The sequence below is a fragment of the Sinohyriopsis cumingii genome, chromosome 18 (assembly GCF_028554795.1).
Source record: "Sinohyriopsis cumingii isolate HCF-2022 chromosome 18, ASM2855479v2, whole genome shotgun sequence".
NCBI lineage: Eukaryota > Metazoa > Mollusca > Bivalvia > Unionida > Unionidae > Sinohyriopsis > Sinohyriopsis cumingii.
In genome coordinates this window covers 6,890,208-6,912,984 of record NC_142978.1, presented here as the reverse complement: position 1 = coordinate 6,912,984, position 22,777 = coordinate 6,890,208, and the positions used below count along the sequence as shown (strand labels likewise).

Here is a 22,777-nt window from a genome sequence, read left to right as displayed (position 1 = left end):
CTTAGAGACCATAATTGATGACCTAAGAAATGATTGTATTCTTAAAGCTTTTAATACTATTGTGAAGAAACAAGTTTCCCTCTTTAGATTCCTAAAGCCCACAGTTCTGGTTCAATGAAAAACAATGTGCAAATAAGATATATGGTGCTCTGATAATAATGATTTCCTTAAAAATTAGAAGACTTCGCATACTGAACTCTCCACTTCTAAATCCATCTAATAAATTGTCCAATAAAACAAATTTATCTAATTGCTTTCTTTCATCACGTAATAAAGGATACTGATACAATTTGTTTCCTATAGCAATCAATTCTGTCACTCAGAAAAGTCACATTGGTTTCTAAGAGTTATTTCTAATGAATCGCAATAAAATTTGAGCCGATTGGATTCGATGAGTACCTAACCTCAAAAGAGAGCTTTAGACTCTCTAACTTTTTTCTTTCAAGGAAAGGATAAATGGTCTCTACCTTCAATGATTCAACTTTAATCCAGGATTTCGTCTAATATAAATGTTCAATATCCAAAACAGGTAATCAATACGTCAAACGTCGGATCAAACAGCTATATAGTCACGAGATAAGAGCACGTAAAGTGCTGACTGGAAACTTTACATGGGGATTAACATATGAGATCGCACACAGTCTTCAAGCGAATGACAATTTCAAACTCTTGTCCACGGTGTTTACCTAAGTCGAGTGGACCAATTGTCTTTATAACTGAGCGTGATAAGACGTTGGTAGGAAATACATGGTTCCTTGGGTATCATTGTGTGTAAGGAAACAGACTGATTGATTGACTAATTAATACTTTGCGTAACAGTGTGTGTAAAGATACGACTGATTTAATACTTTACGTAACAGTGATAAAAGAAAAAATCTGATTGATTGACTGATTAATATTTTGCGGTAAATCAACATATGAAAGTCATTTTGCCGAGACATTTTGAGTAACATGTCTTGCTCAGAGATAACCCACACCAAGGCTGCCGATTCATCCTGGCCTGGGGAGGATTCAAGCTCGGGTCTTTATGGTAGCTGGTCCAATACAATAACACTAAAGTTGAAAAGATGGGGAGGCTAACGTATAATCCGCACCTTGGTGAATACATTGTGATGAGTCGTGTGTCCGCGTGTGAGTCCGTACGTCAAACCATCTGAACTTTGACCAGAGAGAGAGAGAGAGGGAATGGTACGTTTCAAACTAGTGAACAGACGAAGGTTTCAGGTCATCAGACGATGGGATGGAGTACCCTACGCTGTCTTCCGTTGCAATCAACAACTTTCAACCTTCGTTGGAAGAAAAAGATCAAAAATTAAAAGTACAAAATTGAGTACTAAAAATCGAGCAAGAAAATATATATTTGAGAAATGTGCAGGATTCCTTTATTCTTCATTTACTATGTACTATGCAAAAGTCAAACACTTTAGTGTGCAAAAGTCAAACACTTTCGTATGCCAAAGTCAAACACTTCAGTATATAAAAGGCAACACTTTAGTATGCCAGAGGGAAACAATTCTAAGGCATTATATGTATGATATCTTATATGAAAGTTTGTGCCTGGACAGTTAGGAGAATAAAAACGATAATAACAATCACAACGACGCAAACGTCAACAATAACAGGAAATGCAAATATACAATTCTATAAATCTATTGGTCAAGGTCGCAAGATTTTAGTCCTCCAGCCTTTGCAGTAAATTGTATGTGAGGTATTTATTTCGGCTTAAATACAAACATCAACAACACGAGAACGTTTTTTTTTTTTTTTTTTGTTTTTTTTTTTTTTTTGGTATTATGAGTATGAGTGGTATTATATTTCGTCTTTTCATCGCCTTAGAGGTAAACTAGCAAAGGTTTAAAAGTGCACCAGTTTTACACGCAACACTCATACAGAAATTTATACGCACAATGTAATTTTTTTAATTTTTGTATAGCAATTTCCGCGTCAACTGTCGTCTGCTATCAGTTACACTTCATAACCTGTAAGTGACATGCTCTACCTGCTTAAACTAAGTGAGCTGTCGTGTTGTAATAGTTTGTAGTTGTCATTTTTATTTGGTGAAGTATACTTTTGCCGAAAATGGGAAAGGTATACCTATCAGAAAGTGCTGAAATAGAATTGAACAGGCTAGTAGGCTAATGGAAGTTGTGGATGTAATATTATGCATCTGTAATTACATCGTAGTTCAGCTATAGGGGTGATGACATTTATCCAGATAAAATATTGTCAAATTATAGAATTGAAGGTGTGACTTTCATGGAGCATGCCTTGATGGAAGCTTTGCACTTGCGCACGCGCACACACACACACACACACACATACACACACACACGCGCCCACACAAACACGCAGATCGATAATACCGTGGTTCCATACTTAAAAAGGATTGTGTTCCAGGCAACGGTCGTTAGGCGGTTGCGGTTTTTCATTTGACGCTCATTAAATGCATGCGTTATGAATTACACATTCATTTAGTTCTTCTTAAAAACAGTTTCTGACTCAAATGATCAGCTTTATCATTTTAGTGGAAACTGCATGTCATTGCAATCATTCCTTAAAATAGAATGGTGATAATAATACCTTTAGATGGCCGCTATGAATTGCCAAATTAAAAGTCAGATCCGCACCATGTTTACTCAGTACCCGTTCTACACTATTAGTGAGTTTTAGCCAAAAACCAGATTCATCCGTTCAGTGGAAGTAGCAATGTCAAGATTGTGAAGGGCGGCCATCTTGGATCTAACATCAGCGACATATTTATATATTACGTATTACGTAAGGAGTGTCCATAAGAAAACTAGATGTCGATAAGACATTTTTTTTTCTTTCTCAGGCAAACCGCTGTGTCAATATTGAGAGGTCATATCTCCACCATTTCCGTTGGACCAACTACATACTATATGTAGTCTCGTGTCGATAAGTCCATCTGTTCAAGAGAAGCAGCGGTAACAAGATTTTAATGATAGCAGATGTGGCGTACATGTCGAATGCAAAATGCGCACGTTTTAATTTAGTACTATATACGTGTCATAGGAACTCTCTCAGTTAAAAGATTTCAGTAAGGCCTGTTCAAGGGGAGTTGCAATAGCAATATTTTCAATAGGTTCGCCGTGGCGGACACGTTACGTATGAGATTAGCACAATTAACTCTAAGACTATCTGCATGATATAAAAACTCTATTACTGAAAACCCTTCGTCAATACGACCATCAGTTCAAGAGCAGTCGCAAAGACAACATTTTCAACACGACAGCCGTTGTGGCTATTTTGAACGTTATCTCTATAATCATCTACATGTCATAAGATACCAACCATATCACTTTCGAAATGGGGTGGGTAGGCTGGGATATTTGGTAAATAACTTCTTTCTGGTTCTCAAACACCATAAAATAAAAACTTTTGAAGCAATTTTATTAGTTTGAAGACAAACAAAAAGAACTGTAATGAGGTAAAGGAAAATATATACCAAAAATATAGCGACACAAAAGAAAATCTCGCCACCCCCAACCCCCAAACTTCTGAATGGCCAGTTCCTGAAAAGTACTCTAGTGACAGTCCCATTTTGATAACCATCCATTCAGGAGAACTAGTGATCACATGAATTTCAAGATGGCAGAAATACTGGCTCTCAATGGCGAACTGTTTTTAGTTAGGACCGTTGGATAAAACTTTCCTTTGAGTTGTTTAGGAGGAGAAGAAAAATCACACAACTGTTTACGGACGACGGACGAACGTCAGGCGACAGATGACAGAGAAAGGACCATCGAATAGGGACTGGCTGCAATACTGTCAAACACTTTTTAAAGATCCAGCACTTCCACCACCACTATAACAACAATCAAAACACAAGTCATGGTTTTCATAGAGCAGAGTTGTTGTGGCAAACAAAAATGCAATACAAACGAGGCCCGTATATATTATTTATAACTCAAATAAATATCGATTAATTAGTCTTCTCATTCCTGGATATGTGCCTAGTGATAGTGAGATCGTGTATATATATGTTGGCATTTGAACACCTGCTCACTACATAGGTAAAATCCTTTCAATTACATTGGTGTCATGACTGATTTTTTTGGCATGATAATCTGCATTATGATAATTAGGATTCTAGAGAGGAATCGATCAAGGTGTCCGACTTCATATTGCATGAATGATTAATACCCTCATTGAAAGCCATAGGCTTCAGAGTGTACAAAAGAAAATAACGGTGAATACAGGTAGGCATTTTATTAGGTGGGTATTTGTGATATAACACGTCACCGGTAGTCGTGGTAGCGTTCTGCACTACACAAACGAACTTAGTATCGAGAGGAAGTCGAATACACTGTTTTTTCAAGTGAGACTGATGCTTGTGATGACATTTAATTGAGTTTGATCCGTGATTGAGTTGATGAGGTTCCTATGAAGCCATAATTTCCTGTAAATCATACAATTTCGAGGGTACACATAACATTGTCCTGGCAATAGGTAAGATTTTCTTCGCATCCAGTTAGATTTCTTTCTTTGAGGACGGTTGACTGTTTCTCTCTCTCTCTCTCTCTCTCTCTCTCTCTCTCTCTCTCTCTCTATATATATATATATATATATATATATATATATATATATATATATATATATATATATATATATATATATATACCATCTATGTACCTGCCTACCTATCTACCTAAGCTACCAACCTACTTACCGATCGACATACATGAATTCATCCAACCATACATGCGTGAATACATACATACATGCATTCAAATTAGTCATATAGATGCAATATCGTGCCCTTTTGTATCAGTCAGCACAATTAAAATATGTTATTTTACTTGTCCATGTCCCTGTCTGTCAATAAATGACATGAAAAGTTTATACGTGGTTTGTTAAATGTTTTATTAAAGATCTCCAAACGATAGGCGATTGTTAGTGTTTGCTCAACATTTTCCATCTTCGCGATAATTTTGTATATACATGTACATTTCTTGTGCTCTCACTATTTTCTACACAGACCTATTATGTTTTGTGTACGCTGCTCGTGGCCCTTACACCAGCCATGTTTTTGTGTGAGCGAATTGTGTATGTAGGTAGGTAGGTATCTAGGTGTGCTCTTTTTCCGACGAAATGTATTAGCCTACAGCAAGAAAACTGCATCCATTAAAATTAAACTTGTTGCGCATCCCATAATACTTGTAATTCATGTTGCATGTACTTTGTTCTCATTTATATTGACCATTCAAAACTTTAATCACTGTGACCTGGAAAACCCACTTCATTTGTCTAACTTTTTCGTGATATTGTATAAAAATGATGGTATGAATAATATAATGGTTTTTGGACTTTTGGAATACTTATTGTTGCACGCCGATGTTTGCATCCGTACGTGAGTGTACAAAGCGCTTGCTTACTCGCATAATATCGCGTGAATCCCTGTGCAGTAGTTTTCATGGAGACTTCAATACCTGGTATTTATCTGAAATCATGTATCACGCGTTTACATGAGATAAATAGTTATATCAAAGTACTGCATGTGACAAGGGTTATAAACACAAAAAGAGTTATGTTTGTGTTATCCCCTCCAACAAAAATTAAACGTTATCATAGGATTGGTACTCTGCATTTATCAGATGATTTTGTCACATTTTATTGTCTGCATAATCATTGTGTTAATTCTTACTGACTATAAAATTCATTCTAATGCAACAAAAAAAAAAAATAATTTACAAGCGTGCTAAGGAAAACCACTTAAATTCAATTATGACTGAATCCAAGGGGACGTATAAATCACATCAAAAGTATATAGTTGACTACTCGCTCTCATCGCGATCTCGTGCGATTTTTTTGTATCTCGCTCCATTGTGACAGGAAAGTGAGTGACAATACCGGTAGTGCACAAGGAGATAATATCACTAGGTGCATGTTCCTATGTTCCGTGTTTAGGCTCGAATAAACAGTGACAAAAATAGTGAAAACAACAAGCTTTAAAAATTTAACAAATAATTCATTTCCCTGGAAAAATACTGTAAAAATGAAAAAAATAAGAACTAACGGTTTTAAGATCCAAGAATAATCCACGAATTAAATTTTAGAAGTCCTGATAATGAAATGTTCCAATGAATCCAATTCGATTCCCGACGAAGAATCCAAGATGGAAGGCAATGACGTATACTGTATCATTTATGGTGTTGGAATGTCTACAGTTCTGTGTTATTCACAAACAATAATCCGGTGTTTGGATTTCCCAATAAAATTTAAATTGTCAAAGAATTCTGTATGAGCACTCAAATTTCTCCAGGACAAAGAATTATCCTTTAGAATCCAAATAATCTGAATGACGATTAAAATGTAATTCTCAAAATGACACAACAAAGGAAACACCTTTACGTCCCACTGTTTAGAAGCCCAACTGAGAAAAATCTCTATAAACAATGATTATACAGTAACTCGAAACGCAAAACAAATTCCCGGATGAGGGTCAACTTTCCAGAACCTTTGAGAAGCATTTACGTATAAAAGTACGTAGTCCCAGTATGACCTTGACAAAAACCAATTATTTTTCTCTGAGAACAGGATAAGAATAAAAAGTTGTTTACTTCTCGCACTGATTTCTAAGCCAAGACCGGTAACTAGGTCAGCTTTAAATGTTTACAACTGAAGAGTCAAGGTCAAACTTTTTTCTGAAAAAATAGAATATAGTAAACAAAACTACATCATTTTGACATGTAATGAAATTAAAAATAAAAAGATTGTAAAACTTACAAGCAATTAAATTAAATCAAATATAAATTAAATGAAATATACGTAACAATGTGGAACATTTTCCACTGCATTCACAAAAATATTCATCGGGCCTTTAGAATGTCTTCTTATCGTTTGTACTGCAGGGAAGCATGGATCCGCATTCAGATCGCGCTCTCGGTCAGTACTTAGCCACTTCTGCGTCCGAGGCTGTGGAAACAAAGGATCCAGCTTGCAAACCGAATTCAGCAATGAATCCCGGTTACGTGCCACTTTCAAGAGCAGCCCCCGACGTGCCAATGTCCGCTGACTTTCAAGCCATCGGACCGGTCCTACGAGTTTTATAACTTAACGTCGAGGGTCTCTCAGCAGCCAAACCAACCATCCTCAGTAATATAGCCCACCATCATAATGTTGACATAATCTGTCGGCAGGATACTCACGTAGCAGACCAGGTAGCAGGACGATATACCGCTGGAGGCTTTGACTTTATTTCATCAACATCTGACTACAAATTCGCCGTTGCTACGTATGCACACTGAGATAATGCTCTCCAGTTTTCTCTAGCAATATATGCGATGTGGTCCAGGTTGGAGGGTACAAAACTGCTAATGTCTACAAACTGCCCAGTGCCCACTGGGACAACAATATGCTTCCAAATCTCAAACACCCAGCTGTCTATAATGGTGACTTCAACAGTCATCACTCTGTCTGGGGCTACTCACACTCCGATGAAGACAGGGAACACTTGGTAGAGTGGGCAATGAACATTAACCTTCTTCTGACCACCAACTTCAAGAAACGTGGGACCTTTCATTCTGCAAGATGGCAAAAGGACTACTCACCGGACCTCTGCTGGGTCGGCTCCATTGATGACCGTCCTCAGCCAGTAAGCCAAAATATTCTAGATGACTTTCCACACAGCCAGCACAGACCATTACTTGTTCATAGTAGACGCCAGCTGCCGGATATACACGGCTCTTCACAGCAGCTCTGGAACTTCCGCAAAGCAGATTGGACGAAGTACGATGACATACTGGAGCGTAGCATAGTCACCGTACTATCTCGCTGCATCCCAATCAAAGAATCCTACCACCTCTTCCAAAGAGCCATATTCAAGGCAGCCACTCAGTCTGTCACTCGTGGTCGTCGTCCAGTCTATACACCCTGTTTGGATGAAGAATGTCAGGCTGTTCTCAAGGAATATAAAGCATCTGGAGACCCAGACATAGCAGATCACCTGGTCGATTCCCTGGACACTGCCAGGCGCACTCGCTAGGAGGAGACTACAGGACCACTCACCTGTACGTGCTCCAGCCGGAAATGCTGCAGATTGATTCAAAGACATGGCCCACTCAGCAACCACCAGTTCAAACTCACCTTGTTGTCAAGCTAAATGCTGAAGCTAGCCACTTACTACAAGTGGCAAAAGCACCCCTGGAGAAACAGCATTGACGTTAAGTACGAGATGAGTGGCGATAATACTGCCGTCGAAAGCCAGATGAACTAGATAAAAATACTCCAGAGGCCTTTACAACAACATAACTTGAAACGGTGATATGCAGCATCCAATCAAGCAAAGCAGCAGGATATGACAACATCCTGCCTGAGTTTCTGAACTATCCTAGTCCGAAGTCAAAACAATGCCTTGCTGTTTTTTACACACGGGTTTCTAGGGAAATGTGCATGCCAACTTTGTGGCACCAGGCAAAGATACCAAAGCGTGGCAAAGATCCCAACAGTGCGTCGAGTTATCGGCCGATCTCCTTGCTTTCAGACTGTTTAAGGTACTGGAGAGCCTGATTCTCCAAAGAAGTGATCCTGGCTTGGAGGTTATCATAACTGTTGAGCATGCAGGCTTCATGCATGGCCGTAGCACTTGCGATCAAGTCCTTGCCCTGACTACATTTGTTGAAAACGGGTTTCAGAGGAACCTTAAAACTGGAGTTGTTTTTTCCGGATCTAACAGCGGCATATGACACGGTCTGGCATACAGGGCTGCTGTTGAAAATTTTCAGAGTATTGCCGCGCTCGATAGTTGAGACTACGGACCTGTTCCTTTGCAACAGGCGTTTCAGAGTACACGTCAGAGAGAGCTGAATCTCGAGAGGCGTCAGAATAATGGACTCCCACAAGTGTCTGTTATTTCGCCAGGTTTGTTCAATGTCTATATCACTGACTTACCTGTAACACAGTCACGCAAGTTTATGTATGCAGAGGACATTGCTCTCAGGAACCAAAGTTGCTCATTTGTTTAGCTTGAGGGGGTACCGAACAAGGACCTGGAGGATATGACGGACGTTTTCAGGAAATGGTGTCTACAGCCAAGCGCAACAAAGACAGTCTCCAGCGTCTTCCGCCTTAACAATGCAAATGCAAACCATGAGCTTTGCACCCTCCTCAGTGGACAGCAAATAAAACACGACCCGACACCTACATACCTTGGTGTGACTCTGGATAGATCACTGACATTCTACAACCACATGAAGAAAATTTCAGCAACACTTAGCACTCGAAACAACCTACTCCACAAACTGACTGGCTCAACCTGGGCAGCTAGTGCTCAGACACTTAAACATCAGCACTGGCCCTCTGTTATTCCACAGCCGAGTATTGCGCTCCTGTCTGGGATCGATAATCCCACACTAAGCTAATTGATGACCAGCTCAACACAACCATGAGCATAATCTCTGGAACACTACGTCCTACACCTTTACCATGGCTGCCAGTTTTCAGCAAAATTCTCCTCCCCATCTGCGTCGCCAGGAAGCAGCCACAACAATGTTGGCTAAGGTTTATGCCAGTGAGAAACTTCCACTGTACATGGACATCACCTCACATAGAGCAGTCCGTTTGACTTCGAGTCGCCCAAGCTTGTTAAGTCCGTTGCCGGAGGATATGACAGCTATTTCGGCATGGAATGTTGAGTGGTCTTCAACAGAGGGTAAACCATTGCCTCGTAGGTGAGCCAACTGTCTGCCCTCCTGGCTTCAACCTTCCACGTCGTATGTGGCCTACACGGAACCGCTTTCTGACTGGACAGGTTCGTTGTGCAATCAACCATGTCCAATATGGCAAGACAGCTAAATCTTCCTGTTGTTGTGGAGCTCTTCAGACCATGGCACACATTGTGAACAACTGTCCACTGACAAAGTTTCGCGGTGGACTGCAGGCTCTGCACAATGCTGATGATGACATTGTTAAATGGATGAGTAAGCACTGCACCCGATGATAATAATTTTGACTCCGTTTGTATTTTTTGGAAATATTTCTCAATAAACAATACTTCATGGGAAGATGCATCTGTTCGATTTATGCAAATTTTCAAATCAGGCCGATGTTTTCAGCAAATATTTTGAAATCGGTTATATCTTTACATTTTATTGGAACCACAACAATGGTTTGTTTCTCCTTGTATACTGTACCAATTAGACTGAACATATAATGTGGTTCACCTTTTGGCTCCGTCAATAGAAGAATCAATATTGTCACTTTACATATGTGAATTGTCTGTCTCAAAGAATCAGTGGTTGATTCATTCACATTATATTTGGTTTTTCGAATGAGCAATGCAAAGATACCGAGACAATATTTCCCATTTTGTCATCCAAGCGTGTCTGCAAAAGATGTATTCTAATTTGCTTTGAACATTTACTTATAACGGAATATTTATGTGTAAGTGGACAAGTTGCGAGTAGACATTTTCCACACATTTTACCCTATGTTTAGCTCCACGTATAACAGGTTCCATTTCGATCTCCAAATGAATACACTGATAATTTATAACACGAACTCATTTTTATTGCATACCTCTCCAACAAGAGTGCAGGGTATATTGTAAGGACAACCCGGAGATCAGATACGGCAGATTAGAAACTGGCCTTTGTTTGACGAATCTTTGTGTTTCATTTATGCTTCTTCTTCTTTATCTCCATCTTGCGCGCTTGGACTTTCTCTTCGTTATCTTTTTTATATATTTATTTATGTTTTTAGTATATTTGAGGAAAATACATTTTGTAACTACATCAGTACTGGGTCTATTATGTTAACAACTAAATACTGAGCAAAGGTGCAAATGGCAATTTTCTGTTATAAACTCGATAGACAGGTGTTACCCACCCCATTCTTCAATATATTCATTTACAGGCGGCTTTGCACTGGAAAAAAGAGCATGGTGGATATTAAGACGAAAAGTAAAGAAAACGGAAGAAAAATAGAGCTGTGGACAAAACACGCTTCTTTAACAAACCGCCCTGCATCAAATCTTCTCTTCCTCAAGCTAGTTAGCGAACTCCTCTCTCTCTCTCAGGAAAAATGAGTTTAAAGCTAATGTAATTTTATTTAAAATTATTTCTTAGTGAGACAGGCTTTGAAGGTTAACGCCAGGCTTTGAAGGTTAACGCGTGATATTTTGTGACGTCAGCTGTATTCAAGTATCGCAACTGCACGGTTGAGTGTATGTGACTTTTTGTTTAAGATCTTTATTTGGCTTATGTAATTAGTAATCGATCGTGTAAAATAACGATTATACATGGCTGGCTGTGTGAAATGGGAAAAAGCAGTGTACTCTCTCTCTCTCTCTCTCTCTCTCGTCATCGAGCTCACGTGGAAAGCGAAACATTCCACTTTACCTATGGTGGCGGCGACGGCCGCTGAAAAAAAATTAGTTTCCTATATTTTCATTCACTGTTCCTCGATTGCATATAGTTCATAAATCCGTTGAAAGATTTTCATCATGCTTGGAACGAGAGCAACGACAACTGATTTTATGGCATGCTCACTGGCACCTTCGTGCTTTGTGTCAAGGTCTGAGCCACATTTGAGTAATCATTTGGGAATTTGATAATCTCCTAAACCCCATCATAGATTCTGACCATCATTCTGCAGTCAAAATATTCAGTCTATGGCATACACGCTTTTGTTCATAATTTAAATGAATCATTGTGCAGCTCTGTCAGTTCATTCTGCTGCACACTTGCTCAACCTAAAAACTTTGGACTGAAGGTCACGTTCTTTTCAGCAATGCATTGATCGTGGACACGACGTATGCAACCTGGCCTTTTTGTAATCATAAATCCATTTCACGATTGACATGCATTAAATAATAATTTTCGAAATGTAACATCTTGTCTTTGGCGCTGTGTTCGCAATATTTGCAAATTAGCTGTCCCTAGATAATATTTAGATAATTTGTGGTCCAGTTTCATTGCTATTTTGTAAAAGAAAGAATAAAGTGTTTGTGTATATAAAATATTATTATATACTGATCGACCTAGTCATTTTCAAATCGTTCCTGTGTTAATCACTATAATTGCCAATTGAAATGGCATAATAAACGAACCTTTGCAAACTGCCCGTCGTCTAATCACTCAGACATTTATATAAGGCCGGATGACAATTAAACTAGAGTGCTAGCAATTTATCGAATTTTGTCGACACTTTTCTTGAAAGGAATCAACTATGCTTGTAATGCTAAGTGTGCGTATGTATATTTGTGTGGGGTACGAAACATACATGCAGAGTCGTATTCATTAAACTAGGAAGGCGGATATATGACTGGGTATGTAAATTTATGCTAGAGCCATTGTATAACTCCTATTTGCATTTTAAAAGTGAGATGGCGGGTGGACGGTCAGGAATTGTAAATAACACAGTATGATATTACTGTTATGCCTGTATAATATGTCTCCGCATTGAGACCTAAAGGATTAAGGATATTGCTTTAGTATTAAAATGATTATTGTAGGGTATTGAACCTGCTTGGTTCTTTTCTTGAGTACGAAATAGCTGGTGCCATTAAATTTGCTAATGGTTCTTATTACATTTCATCTTCATTGAATTTAGCAGATACTTTTATCTCTACAACCATTGATGAAATTTTTGGTTTGTCATTTTTGTTCTTTCGTTTTTTTTTTCTTGTTTTTTTTGTTGTTGTAGTAACTGTAACTTAGTACATTTTGTAGTCCTAACACCAGCACGCATCAGTGACAATTCTAATCCTATGCCAATTCGTACATATTTCAATCAACCGTTACACATCGATACTTTGAACTGAGTGATATTCCGTTTAACTTGTGTTATTGCTAATTATGCTTTTGCCGCAGATGCTAATTTACATATTGACTTTAGAGAGATAAATTGAATCTAGCATGGGAAAGTTCAATATTATATACTTTGCATATATTCTTTATTCATACTACTCTGTTTTCCATAGTATGTTAAAAAAAGAAAATGGAGCATATACGTACATTTGAATTTTAAATGAGAAAAATGAACAACATTATAAAATGGTAGGTTCAATTGGAAAACCAAAATTGTATGGAAGTTCAGTCTCAAAGCTCTATCACTCCATATCGAGCAATTGTGTTACATTGAAAAGTAATACCATAAAAAGGAATAATACAACACTATTATGGTAGTGCGTGATTAAATCAATACAAGTCAATACAAGTAAATATTTAAATAGAAAATCAATTTTTGTTTGATGTGACTTTGGAATATGAAAAGAGTTTCATTGATTACAATCGAACTATAAAGTAGTTCGATATGTCAATGATCAATAGTATTTTATATTAGGGCCAGTTTTCAAAGGTATATAACGGTTTTCTTAACTATGTAAAAAATGAACTGGGGTAAAATATCCCAAGGGAAACTAGAATTATCAATATTATTTGAATTTACAAATTTAAAAATTTCCATTTAAATACGAGAAGAATGTGCAAAATGAAACAAGCACAATAACGGCCGGACTGGCTAAGTAACGATATAGATACATAAACTATATTGGACAAATACCAGAAATTCGGAGATAAATTACATAAGAGTTAGGCTTTGATAAAACACAGAGTTATTAAAATTTAATAATAACCATGCCTAATCAAAAATAATATGATATCCTCCGTCTATCATCCCGTCTGTCCTTCAGTTGGTCAGTCTATCTATTCAGGAGCCGCTAAGTGGACATTAGCTTAAGTTGGTATATAGGGTTGTCAATGTGGTAACTATCTAGAGAGTTTAGTCTTTAGGCCCCTTCCATTGGATCTCAGCTAGGATATCCATTGTAAAAAAAAAATGCAAACAGTGCAATTAATACAAACAGTGCAATTACAGTATGTTAAAAATAATTTATTTTCAAAGAAATTTTATTGTGCAGTCATAACAGGCCGACGCATGATGTGTGTGTGTGTGTGTGTGTGTGTGTGTGTGAGAGAGAGAGAGAGAGAGAGAGAGAGAGAGAGAGAGAGAGAGAGAGAAATAATTTAAAAAGGTGGGAATTTAACATGGCAAGCAATGGAATAATCTAATGTATGTGTAATGGGACAATCGGTAAGAGACCATTTAATTTTAGAAGAGGGGTCTGTGCCATCAGTTTTTTTAAAGTTTCGTACTCCAAAATAGCTTTCTAATAATACAAAATACTCTTGCTCTGATCCATTGACACTATCTCCACCCATTATTTTAATATAAAAAAATTTCATGAGATAAAATAAAATATCCTGGTTGGAGAGAACCTGATAAAACGGTTTGTCTCTAGAGCGCCTTCAGAATTTGTATAGAGAATTTGAGTCGTCGTGTCTTCCTCTTATCTTCTTTTCCTTCTTATTGTTCGTCTTCGTTTATTCATGCTAAATGCAATACTCTATTATCGGGGCCCCGAGTGGCCGAGTGGTCTAAAGCGCTCTCCGTTACGGATCACTGCCATCTCACCTCTGTCTGCGTACGTTCGAGTCTCGGATTCGGCCAATGTGGGTATGTGAGAAAGCTTGCCAGTAGTTTCTCGAGGGTCGGTGGTTCTTTCCGGGGATTTCCCGGGTTCTTCCTCCACCATTAATACTGGCCGCCATATATAGCCTATCGTGTGCTGAAAAATGGCGTTAAACCCTACAAAAGCATACTCTATTATCTCACCACACCCCTTGGCCTAAACTACATTCGATTTATGTGAACCTACACCAGTCAAAATGATCGTACACCAGTCAAAATGATCGTACATCAGTCAAACGTACACCAGTCAAAATGATCGTACACCAGTCAAAATGATATTTATTTTAAGATTAGTAATGGCCTTGTTCTTACAATTTGTATTACAAAGGTTTATAGGGTAACGGTATGTTTGCCTGTATTGTGTACTTAATGTATGAATCCAACAGGAAAACATAGAAATATCGACAGTATTAGCACGCAAAACAAAACAAATAAACGGTATTCTTTTTGTTTAAGAATAAATACATAGGATTAAAGCCCATATGACCCAAATTGTTGGTAGACTGCAATGACTGCAATATATGCTGACAGATTTCACACCACAGCTTTTTCCCCATACTTATACTTGCATGTATATATATATATATATATATATATATATATATATATATATATATATATATATATATATATATATATATATATATATATATATATATATTAATATAGATTAATTTAAACAGTATTTTAATAACATTAAAAACGTCTGTATAGGCTGAAAAAAAACAGACAATTCACTTCGAAATGACCATCCATAACAAACGATAGGGAATTACTTTCTTAAAGGATACACTGTATAAGTTTCTGAATCAGTTAAAAATGAACCACATTATTTCAACCGATGAATTCTTGACTCATGTAAAAAGTTCAAACTAAACTAGTAAAATATGTTTTGCTACCATGTTCTGCGTTCAAGCAGAAAGTCACACAATAATAGCGGTACAAGATTTGTGTTGGATACAAAAAGCTAGCGGGGATTAAGATTAGGATAATCCTGATGCAAGAGGGAGTGTGAGTTTTTCACCCTACTTTAATTTCAAGCAATATAGTATTTAATAATTTATTTATTTTCTGATAAAACAGTATGACCTGCATAACCAGTCAATGAGACTCAACAAATCCTGGTATTAAAAGACTGAGTCGCAGAAATCCTTTCCTAATGCCCTCAATGCTTTTAAAAGCTTTGATCTAAAGGATTTGTTTGGCAAATCAATGCAAAATGTGGAAGCTATGTTCGGCTGAATTACCCACCTCGATTCTTAAAACTAAAGCAAACGTGAAACAATGGGCGCAGAAAGACGCGAATTTGGAAGTATCTTACACGAGAGTATAATACGATAATTCCAGGAAGAACCGCTTGCGTCAATTTTAAATGTAATATTGTTGTTGTTGATGCTAGTAATGTTTTTGCTAATGCTGGTACTGATGACGTTGACTTGTTTATGGCTTGCCGAAAGGATCCCTTAACTATCGAAATTAGGGTTCAACTTGCATTATTTGGAGATCATTCAACAGCAAGAATGAAGTTGTCGCTGTGACCTACTTATTGCAAATAATTTCAGTATTAAGTGGTTTTTCATGTCAACTCATTTTGTTATTTCATTTACATGTTTATAGTCCTGGTGTTATTGTAATATATATATATATCCATTCATCTCCTCTAACATCCGAGAGCTGATAAATGACTAAGTGTTTATTGATAACATTTATCACATTTATCGTTGCATTTTTGAATCTCAATTTTTCAGTGACGGTAACCTCTTGAAGACGATTAAAGAAATGGGTGCAGATGGAAGAAAAACGGCAGAGACTTCAAAGAAAGTTGATGCAAGCAGGTATTTCATATCGTTAGATCGCTCGCTGTGAAAAAAAGAACTTTAAAACTCAAGAGAATAATAACTGTAGTTAGAACTACATATGTGGCTTCCTTCATAAAAAAAAAAAAAAAAAAAAAAAAAAAAAAAAAAAAAAAACAAAAAAAAAAAACACTTGCTTATTAAAGAATGGTCACCTGGTCAGATGCCGCCAGTTTGTTGTGTAAATATAATATATACAATGGTCACTTTGGTCACATTCGCACAAAAAGCGGGACTGTAGTGGCTCCATTCCTACAGTCCCGATCAATTGAAAATCTCGACCTTCGAGACTTAACCAGTCGCGAAAGCACTAGCTGCGTAGGCGACTTAAATCCTTTAATTGATTGATGGTCACTTGTTCAACAAGTCAGTGACCATTCTTTAACATTCTCAGTACGTTTTCTTCCGATATGTAACCACTGTGATGTAAAAGGCAGATTGTCTTAAATCTGTGCACCTATGTCTTAAACATTGAAAGTTTCTTAGTTAAAAAAAATTTAAAAAACAATTTTATATATATCAAGCTCCATCTCTCCTTTATCTCAGTTTTCTTGATAATTTGTGCCACTATGGAAAGGTCAGGTGTCTATCAAGGCCATATTTGGCCACTCCACAGGGTGACCACTAAATTCAGGTTTTACGGTACAGTATGATCTCGCTACGACCAGTACGAATAGCCAGAACCATGTGGAACGCTCCAAATGGTTTCGAGACCCGGTAGAATGTTTGTCATTATATGAAACCTTATTATTTTGAATTTCTCATCTGTCGCACTGACTGATTAGGACCCACCAAAGGTCGACTGAATAAGATTTTACTGTTGAATTTTAAAAGTATGTCAATAATCCATTGTAAAATGAACGTTTCTTTTCCCATTGTGATGTAAGTAGAAAAAAGAAACAAGCTTATTTTTAATCATTATTTTGACGTATGATTTAGAATGAGGAACATACACAAATATAACTTCTACTAAATAATAATCAAAACATCCATCATTAGCTGTATGAAATCTGTTGTGCAATTATATCATCACGATTCTTGACAATTTATAAAGATTACATATCTCAAAATAAAACATATCGAAATAAACATAGGATATGTGTTTTATGTATTTACATCTCGGTTTATTGTTTTTGTTACAGTTTAGTGATTTCTTTGGAGAAGGGGTTATTACTGGGCGTTGGTGATGGGAAGATATTTCTGAAACCGTGTAATTAACCAATTTCTAGTAGCAGACATCATACTCTACAGAATTGACGCGGGTCACTTGCTTTACTGTACAGAATTGACGAGGGCCATTTGCCCTACTGTACAGAATTGACGAGCGCCATTTGCCCTACTGTACAGAATTGACAAGCGCCATATCCCCTACTGTATAGAACTGACGAGGGCCATTTGCCCTACTGTATAGAATTGACGAGGGCTAATTACCATACTGTACAGAATTGACGAGCGCCATTTGCCCTACTGTACAGAATTGACGAGCGCCATATCCCCTACTGTATAGAATTTACGAGGGCCATATCCCCTACTGTACAGAATTGACGAGGGCCACATACCCTACTGTACAGAATTGACGAGGGCCATTGTAACAAGATAACCGGGTGGGATATTTCGGATTAACAACAGAACACGTTTTGACGACACAGATATATGGTTTAATGTGGCGATTTATATGAGTAGTGGATTATGAAGATGTGTGCGTATTTATAATCCAAATAGTGGATCTATTTAACAAAAAACGCAGTGTTTCAAAGATGGAAAAAATATGCAAATAAATTTAGATCAGTAACCCTAAAACACAGGATAAATGATTTCACAAATGATTCAATAATGGAAAGATGAATATAGTTCACTCAAATAGTAAACAATGTAAGCGTTTACACATAGTAAAAAAAATGTATTCGCTCAGGTAGCGAAATTATGTCACTAAACAAGAACGGATATACAATCTATCCTTCCAGTCCTGAATAATACACTGGGTCTTACTAACCCAAAATTAGCATACAGCTAAAAATACATGTGTGGAGATGCACTCCGTCACCCGTGCACCATATCCGCTCCACAGCTCCTCCGAATTAATTCCACAACCAATATAGACTCCGGACCCTCGGAATACTATGATCACTTGAAATATTAGACCCTCCGGACACTTGAAATATTAGACCCTCCGGACCCCCTGGTCCTTTGACGGCTCTACAGCTGGGTCACCTTAGTCACTCTTGACATTCCGGACGCTAGACATTAGACACTCCGGCACCTTAAACGCTCCGGACACACGGACGTTTCTACACTCTGACAACACCGGACACCCCGGATATTCCTACCATCAAAAACTCAGCCCTACAGCTGGAGTTGTGCGAATCCTTTTAGCAGGCCGCTTGCTGACAAAACCATTAGTATTGTAAAGGTCCTTTACATGTAGTAACGTATTTATACCTTTAGAATTTTCGTTATTCTTTATCAAAGGCACCTTGCACGTGTGGCACAGGACGAATCGTACTCACGATTTCGAAATACAATAGACCCTGATATAATCACCCTCGGGCATCGTTGTACAGCGAAAAGAAACGAAACCCGAGTACATGTATTTAATTAACAACGTTTACACCATTCCGTGACAGCCATATCCCCTACTGTATAGAATTGACGAGGGCCATATCCCCTACTGTACAGAATTGTCGAGGGCCACATACCCTGCATCTAATAAAACAATTTTCTGCATATGCACTGACCACTTTAATGATCGCCTATTGAATTTGACTTTTGCATCACGAGTTTGGTTACAAATGCTCAATTAATCAGACTTACAATTCAAAACAAATTGCACAGTGTACGGGGAAATCTAAATGAACCAGTCTTACAGGTCAAAACAGACTACATTTTGCACGGGAAATCTAAATAAATCAGGTTTACAGGTCAAAACAGCTACACAGTGCACGGGGAAATCTCACCTAGTATTAGCTCAGTCTCAGTCTAGCTGACATTTGGAAAAATGTACTCCTTATCGGTATCTGATTAACTAAATGGTCCAGGCTATTACCGGACTCAGCGACTGATAGATAATGATTTGTTGTAGAGATGGTAAGTGTGTGTATATCACCCTCCATTCCTCTACACCACAAGCTTTGTCAGTGGGTTTTACGTTTTTCTCACACCGTCTAATGCGCGTCGATATCAAATAACTTCCTGTTTGTCCAACGCGATTAATCACTGATCATGTGTAGCAAAGGGAACCTACCTTGTTCTGTCGATCGGATTTAAAACTCAGCTTTTAAATTATTTTCTGGTTACAAGAACAGGTACAAATTCTGTTTCAACACATATTTGATAACGGATACATGTACACAATCAAGCAACGACAGCGCATGCTTCTCGGCGCTTAAATGTCACAAGTTCCCGATGTCTTGTTGTCTCATTCTCTAACAGGCGACTTAAAGAGTCGGTCCTTGTGTGTACCTTCTCGGATCTTATTGGTCGCATTTTGTATTCGCTTGCCTTCATGTATGCATGTTCCGTGCAGTAATTTGAGTTTTGTTTTTTATACCGTCACTAGACTTTGCAAATGGGTTTCCATACGAGACAATGAACCCGTTGATTACACTGAAAGGTCGCGATTGTGAAGCTGATAGAAACTTGCTTTCTATGCCATGACTTGAGTTTTATTGGACACATTTTAAGTAATTGTTACGTATGAGTTGTCTATAACATCGGAAGAAGGGTATCCTCCTGGAGGTTAAATTTCAAACTGCAAGATCTTCGTGATCTGCGAAACAATAGTTTCCGCACAATAATTTCAGTACTACTAAAAGCTTATAAATATGTTCCCTCAGAAGAGATTTTATTAATTTTGCATCTAAAGATTATAGATCAAGGTCAGTGCAAGCTGACAAAGGGAACGAAGGTTTCACATTAAAATTGATTCTACTGAATAAACCTTAACATAACTTCGCAGGTAGGTTGTACTTTATAAGACAGTAAAGCCGGATAATTTCAGGATTAAAGCACAAAGTGCAAGGTCACCATGACGTGTGTACAATTTGCGTTAGCCTTGATTTTTTCTGCGTATCGCAAAACAAACGAATGCATTAGACCCGTGATTTTCTTTAAATTATTGTTAATTAATTTCATTATCTTTAATTGCTTTTAATTCATTTCTAGGCGTATGAAGGACCAACCAGATGAATATGAGGATATAGCAGACGAGATTCACAAACTCTGGACTTCCTGGACTACTTCCTCTGGTGTTAGGTAGGGGGCGTTGTATTCATTTTTTTAATACGGGATATATTCTTGTTTTTGGTAGGTAAATAAATATGTTCAGGTATACTTTTTATCCTGTTTTGAAATTTGCGTGAATATTCAAACTTTATGTGGAAAATCCGGAAAATGTATTAGCTTGCTATACAATAACCATTGTAATTTTTTTACAAATATGGTGCCGCAGAATAATGAACAAGCAAACTTAAATAACAGTTTCTGGTCGGTTTATTGCAAAATTGTGAAACATTTGCTTTTTACTACGCCTTTTTTGTGTAAAGGTTAAAAAACGATAACTTTATTTAGAAAGTAGCCTTAGAATTATTATTTTATTATTGCCGTTGCTGCTACATTGAAGAAAAGTATCATGCTCACTGACAATAATCTGCCTTATTATTGCAGCGACAGCTGGAAGCGGATAGAACAAACAGGGTTGGATAACTCTTTAAAACTTGTCTCTAGAGTGAAAGGAGAACTCACACTGGTCTCAGAGTGAGTAATGCATTCGAAATTCTTGGTTCAAACTTTTGTTTGATCTAACCTGTTCCTTCCTATGGAAGCATCATATGTATCAAAAGTTAGTAGAGCGTCGGACGCGTAATTCAAGAGCCACTGGTTCGATACCTGACCACTTCAGCCCGAGTCGGTTGCCTCAGTATGTCCTTATGGAAGGCACATAGTTCCCGTTTCCACGGGATTATATGACCAATAATGAGTTAAAAAGTGCCTTTAAAACCGAGCCCTCCCCCAAAAAATCAAGACTTTTGAAAAAAGGAAAAGGATTGCTGAGTGTTCTTAGTCCTAATTACGTCGAAAGAAACCTATTTAGTGGAAGGATCGCTAAACTGCTCTAATTCACAGTTTAAAAGATCTGTTGTAAACCATCTTGTTTTGAATCTGATATATGGGTTGTTACTTCTACAGCAGAGTTGTGAGGCATAAATGACAGTCACTGCCTGAAAAAAAGAGGATTAATTTTCTTGTACAGACCAGTAACCAGGTAGGAAATCCCTAGTCCCTGAAACAAGCACATTTGACAAAATATACTCATTTTACTCGGAGTACTCTGCTTGGATCTACAGTTGAAAACAGTGTGGAAAGCTATTTGGTTAGAGCGCTTCAAAGATAACGCCTTCGGCGTTTGCGGTTTTTATTCATTTATTTAAATTAAGATCAGAAGATCAGAGGACAACATTTTGCAATGCTTTGCAAATCATATAAACATATCGACAACAGCATTGTTCAAGGATTGCATTAATTATTTAGATTATAGAAGCTATGTAAGATCAAGGCCAACCTTATCACCTCGTCACGTCAACAGATTTTTGTGATTTGATCAAATTTGGATTGTTTTGTAACATGGCGGGGGGGGGGGAGCTCAATATGCAAATACAGAAGTGTTACTGTCATCGTTACTCAGCATACGATTTAGCTCTCAGCACGCATCGATAACCGTCATAAATGCGACTGTAATGTACAATTTAGCAATCATAACAGCTGTCTTCGCTTGCTGGAAACCATTTAAGTGTTGGTCAAAGTTCAGTTTATTGCCAAAGTAAAGGGAAAGAGCTACTGAATAATGTATTGGAAATTTATGTAGATTGCATTGTCTTGAAGTTCAATATATTTAGTTTAATTGCGTTTGACAACGACAATGATGATGATAAGGAGGAGGAGAAAGGTCATTTTATTCTTGTCACCATAATCATTGATCATCATCATCATCGTCATTATTATTATTATTATTACAGCGTTCCCAAAGATGCACTATGCAGTTTTAGTAACATAGCGACAGAGATTGGAGAACTATTGAATTCCATTCGAGTTTCCTACCTGGACAATGAGAAAGAGATATTTGACGGTGATGAGCGAGAAAAGCGGTAAGAAAATACCAAACAGTTTTAGTTATACCTAACCTATGAGAGCCTTTTCAGTTTCCTTGGTAGTAACATTACATTCAACATTAAGAAACGTAAATACAAATGACCTCCACTCAGGTGTTCTGTCAATGACAAGTTTTTCTTTCCATGCAGTTGTTCTTAAAACTTGACAATTTTGCAAATGTGAATCGAAAAATAGCACCTAAACCTCCTAAAGCAATAACTGTAGCGGTCTTTTGTAACCAAATGCAATAATAATAATAATAATAATAATAGAAGAAGAAGAGGATG

General features: G+C 37.5%; 1 protein-coding gene across 3 annotated transcripts in view; it reads left to right on the top strand.

The window, feature by feature from the left end:
• Positions 1-4,071: 4,071 nt before the first annotated feature.
• Positions 4,072-22,777, top strand: part of LOC149776027 (uncharacterized) — a 53,959-nt gene continuing 35,253 nt past the window's right edge. For 2 of the 3 annotated variants that reach the window (XM_089941786.1, XM_089941782.1), the window contains exons 1-5: positions 4,243-4,470; positions 16,239-16,325; positions 20,508-20,597; positions 21,009-21,098; positions 22,358-22,486. In XM_089941786.1, coding sequence (XP_089797912.1) covers positions 16,270-16,325; positions 20,508-20,597; positions 21,009-21,098; positions 22,358-22,486 — 365 coding nt within the window. In that variant the 5' untranslated portion in view covers positions 4,243-4,470; positions 16,239-16,269. Of the gene's footprint in view, positions 4,221-4,242; positions 4,471-16,238; positions 16,326-20,507; positions 20,598-21,008; positions 21,099-22,357; positions 22,487-22,777 lie in introns of those variants that run through there. The other variant, XM_089941785.1, reaches the window with a different exon arrangement.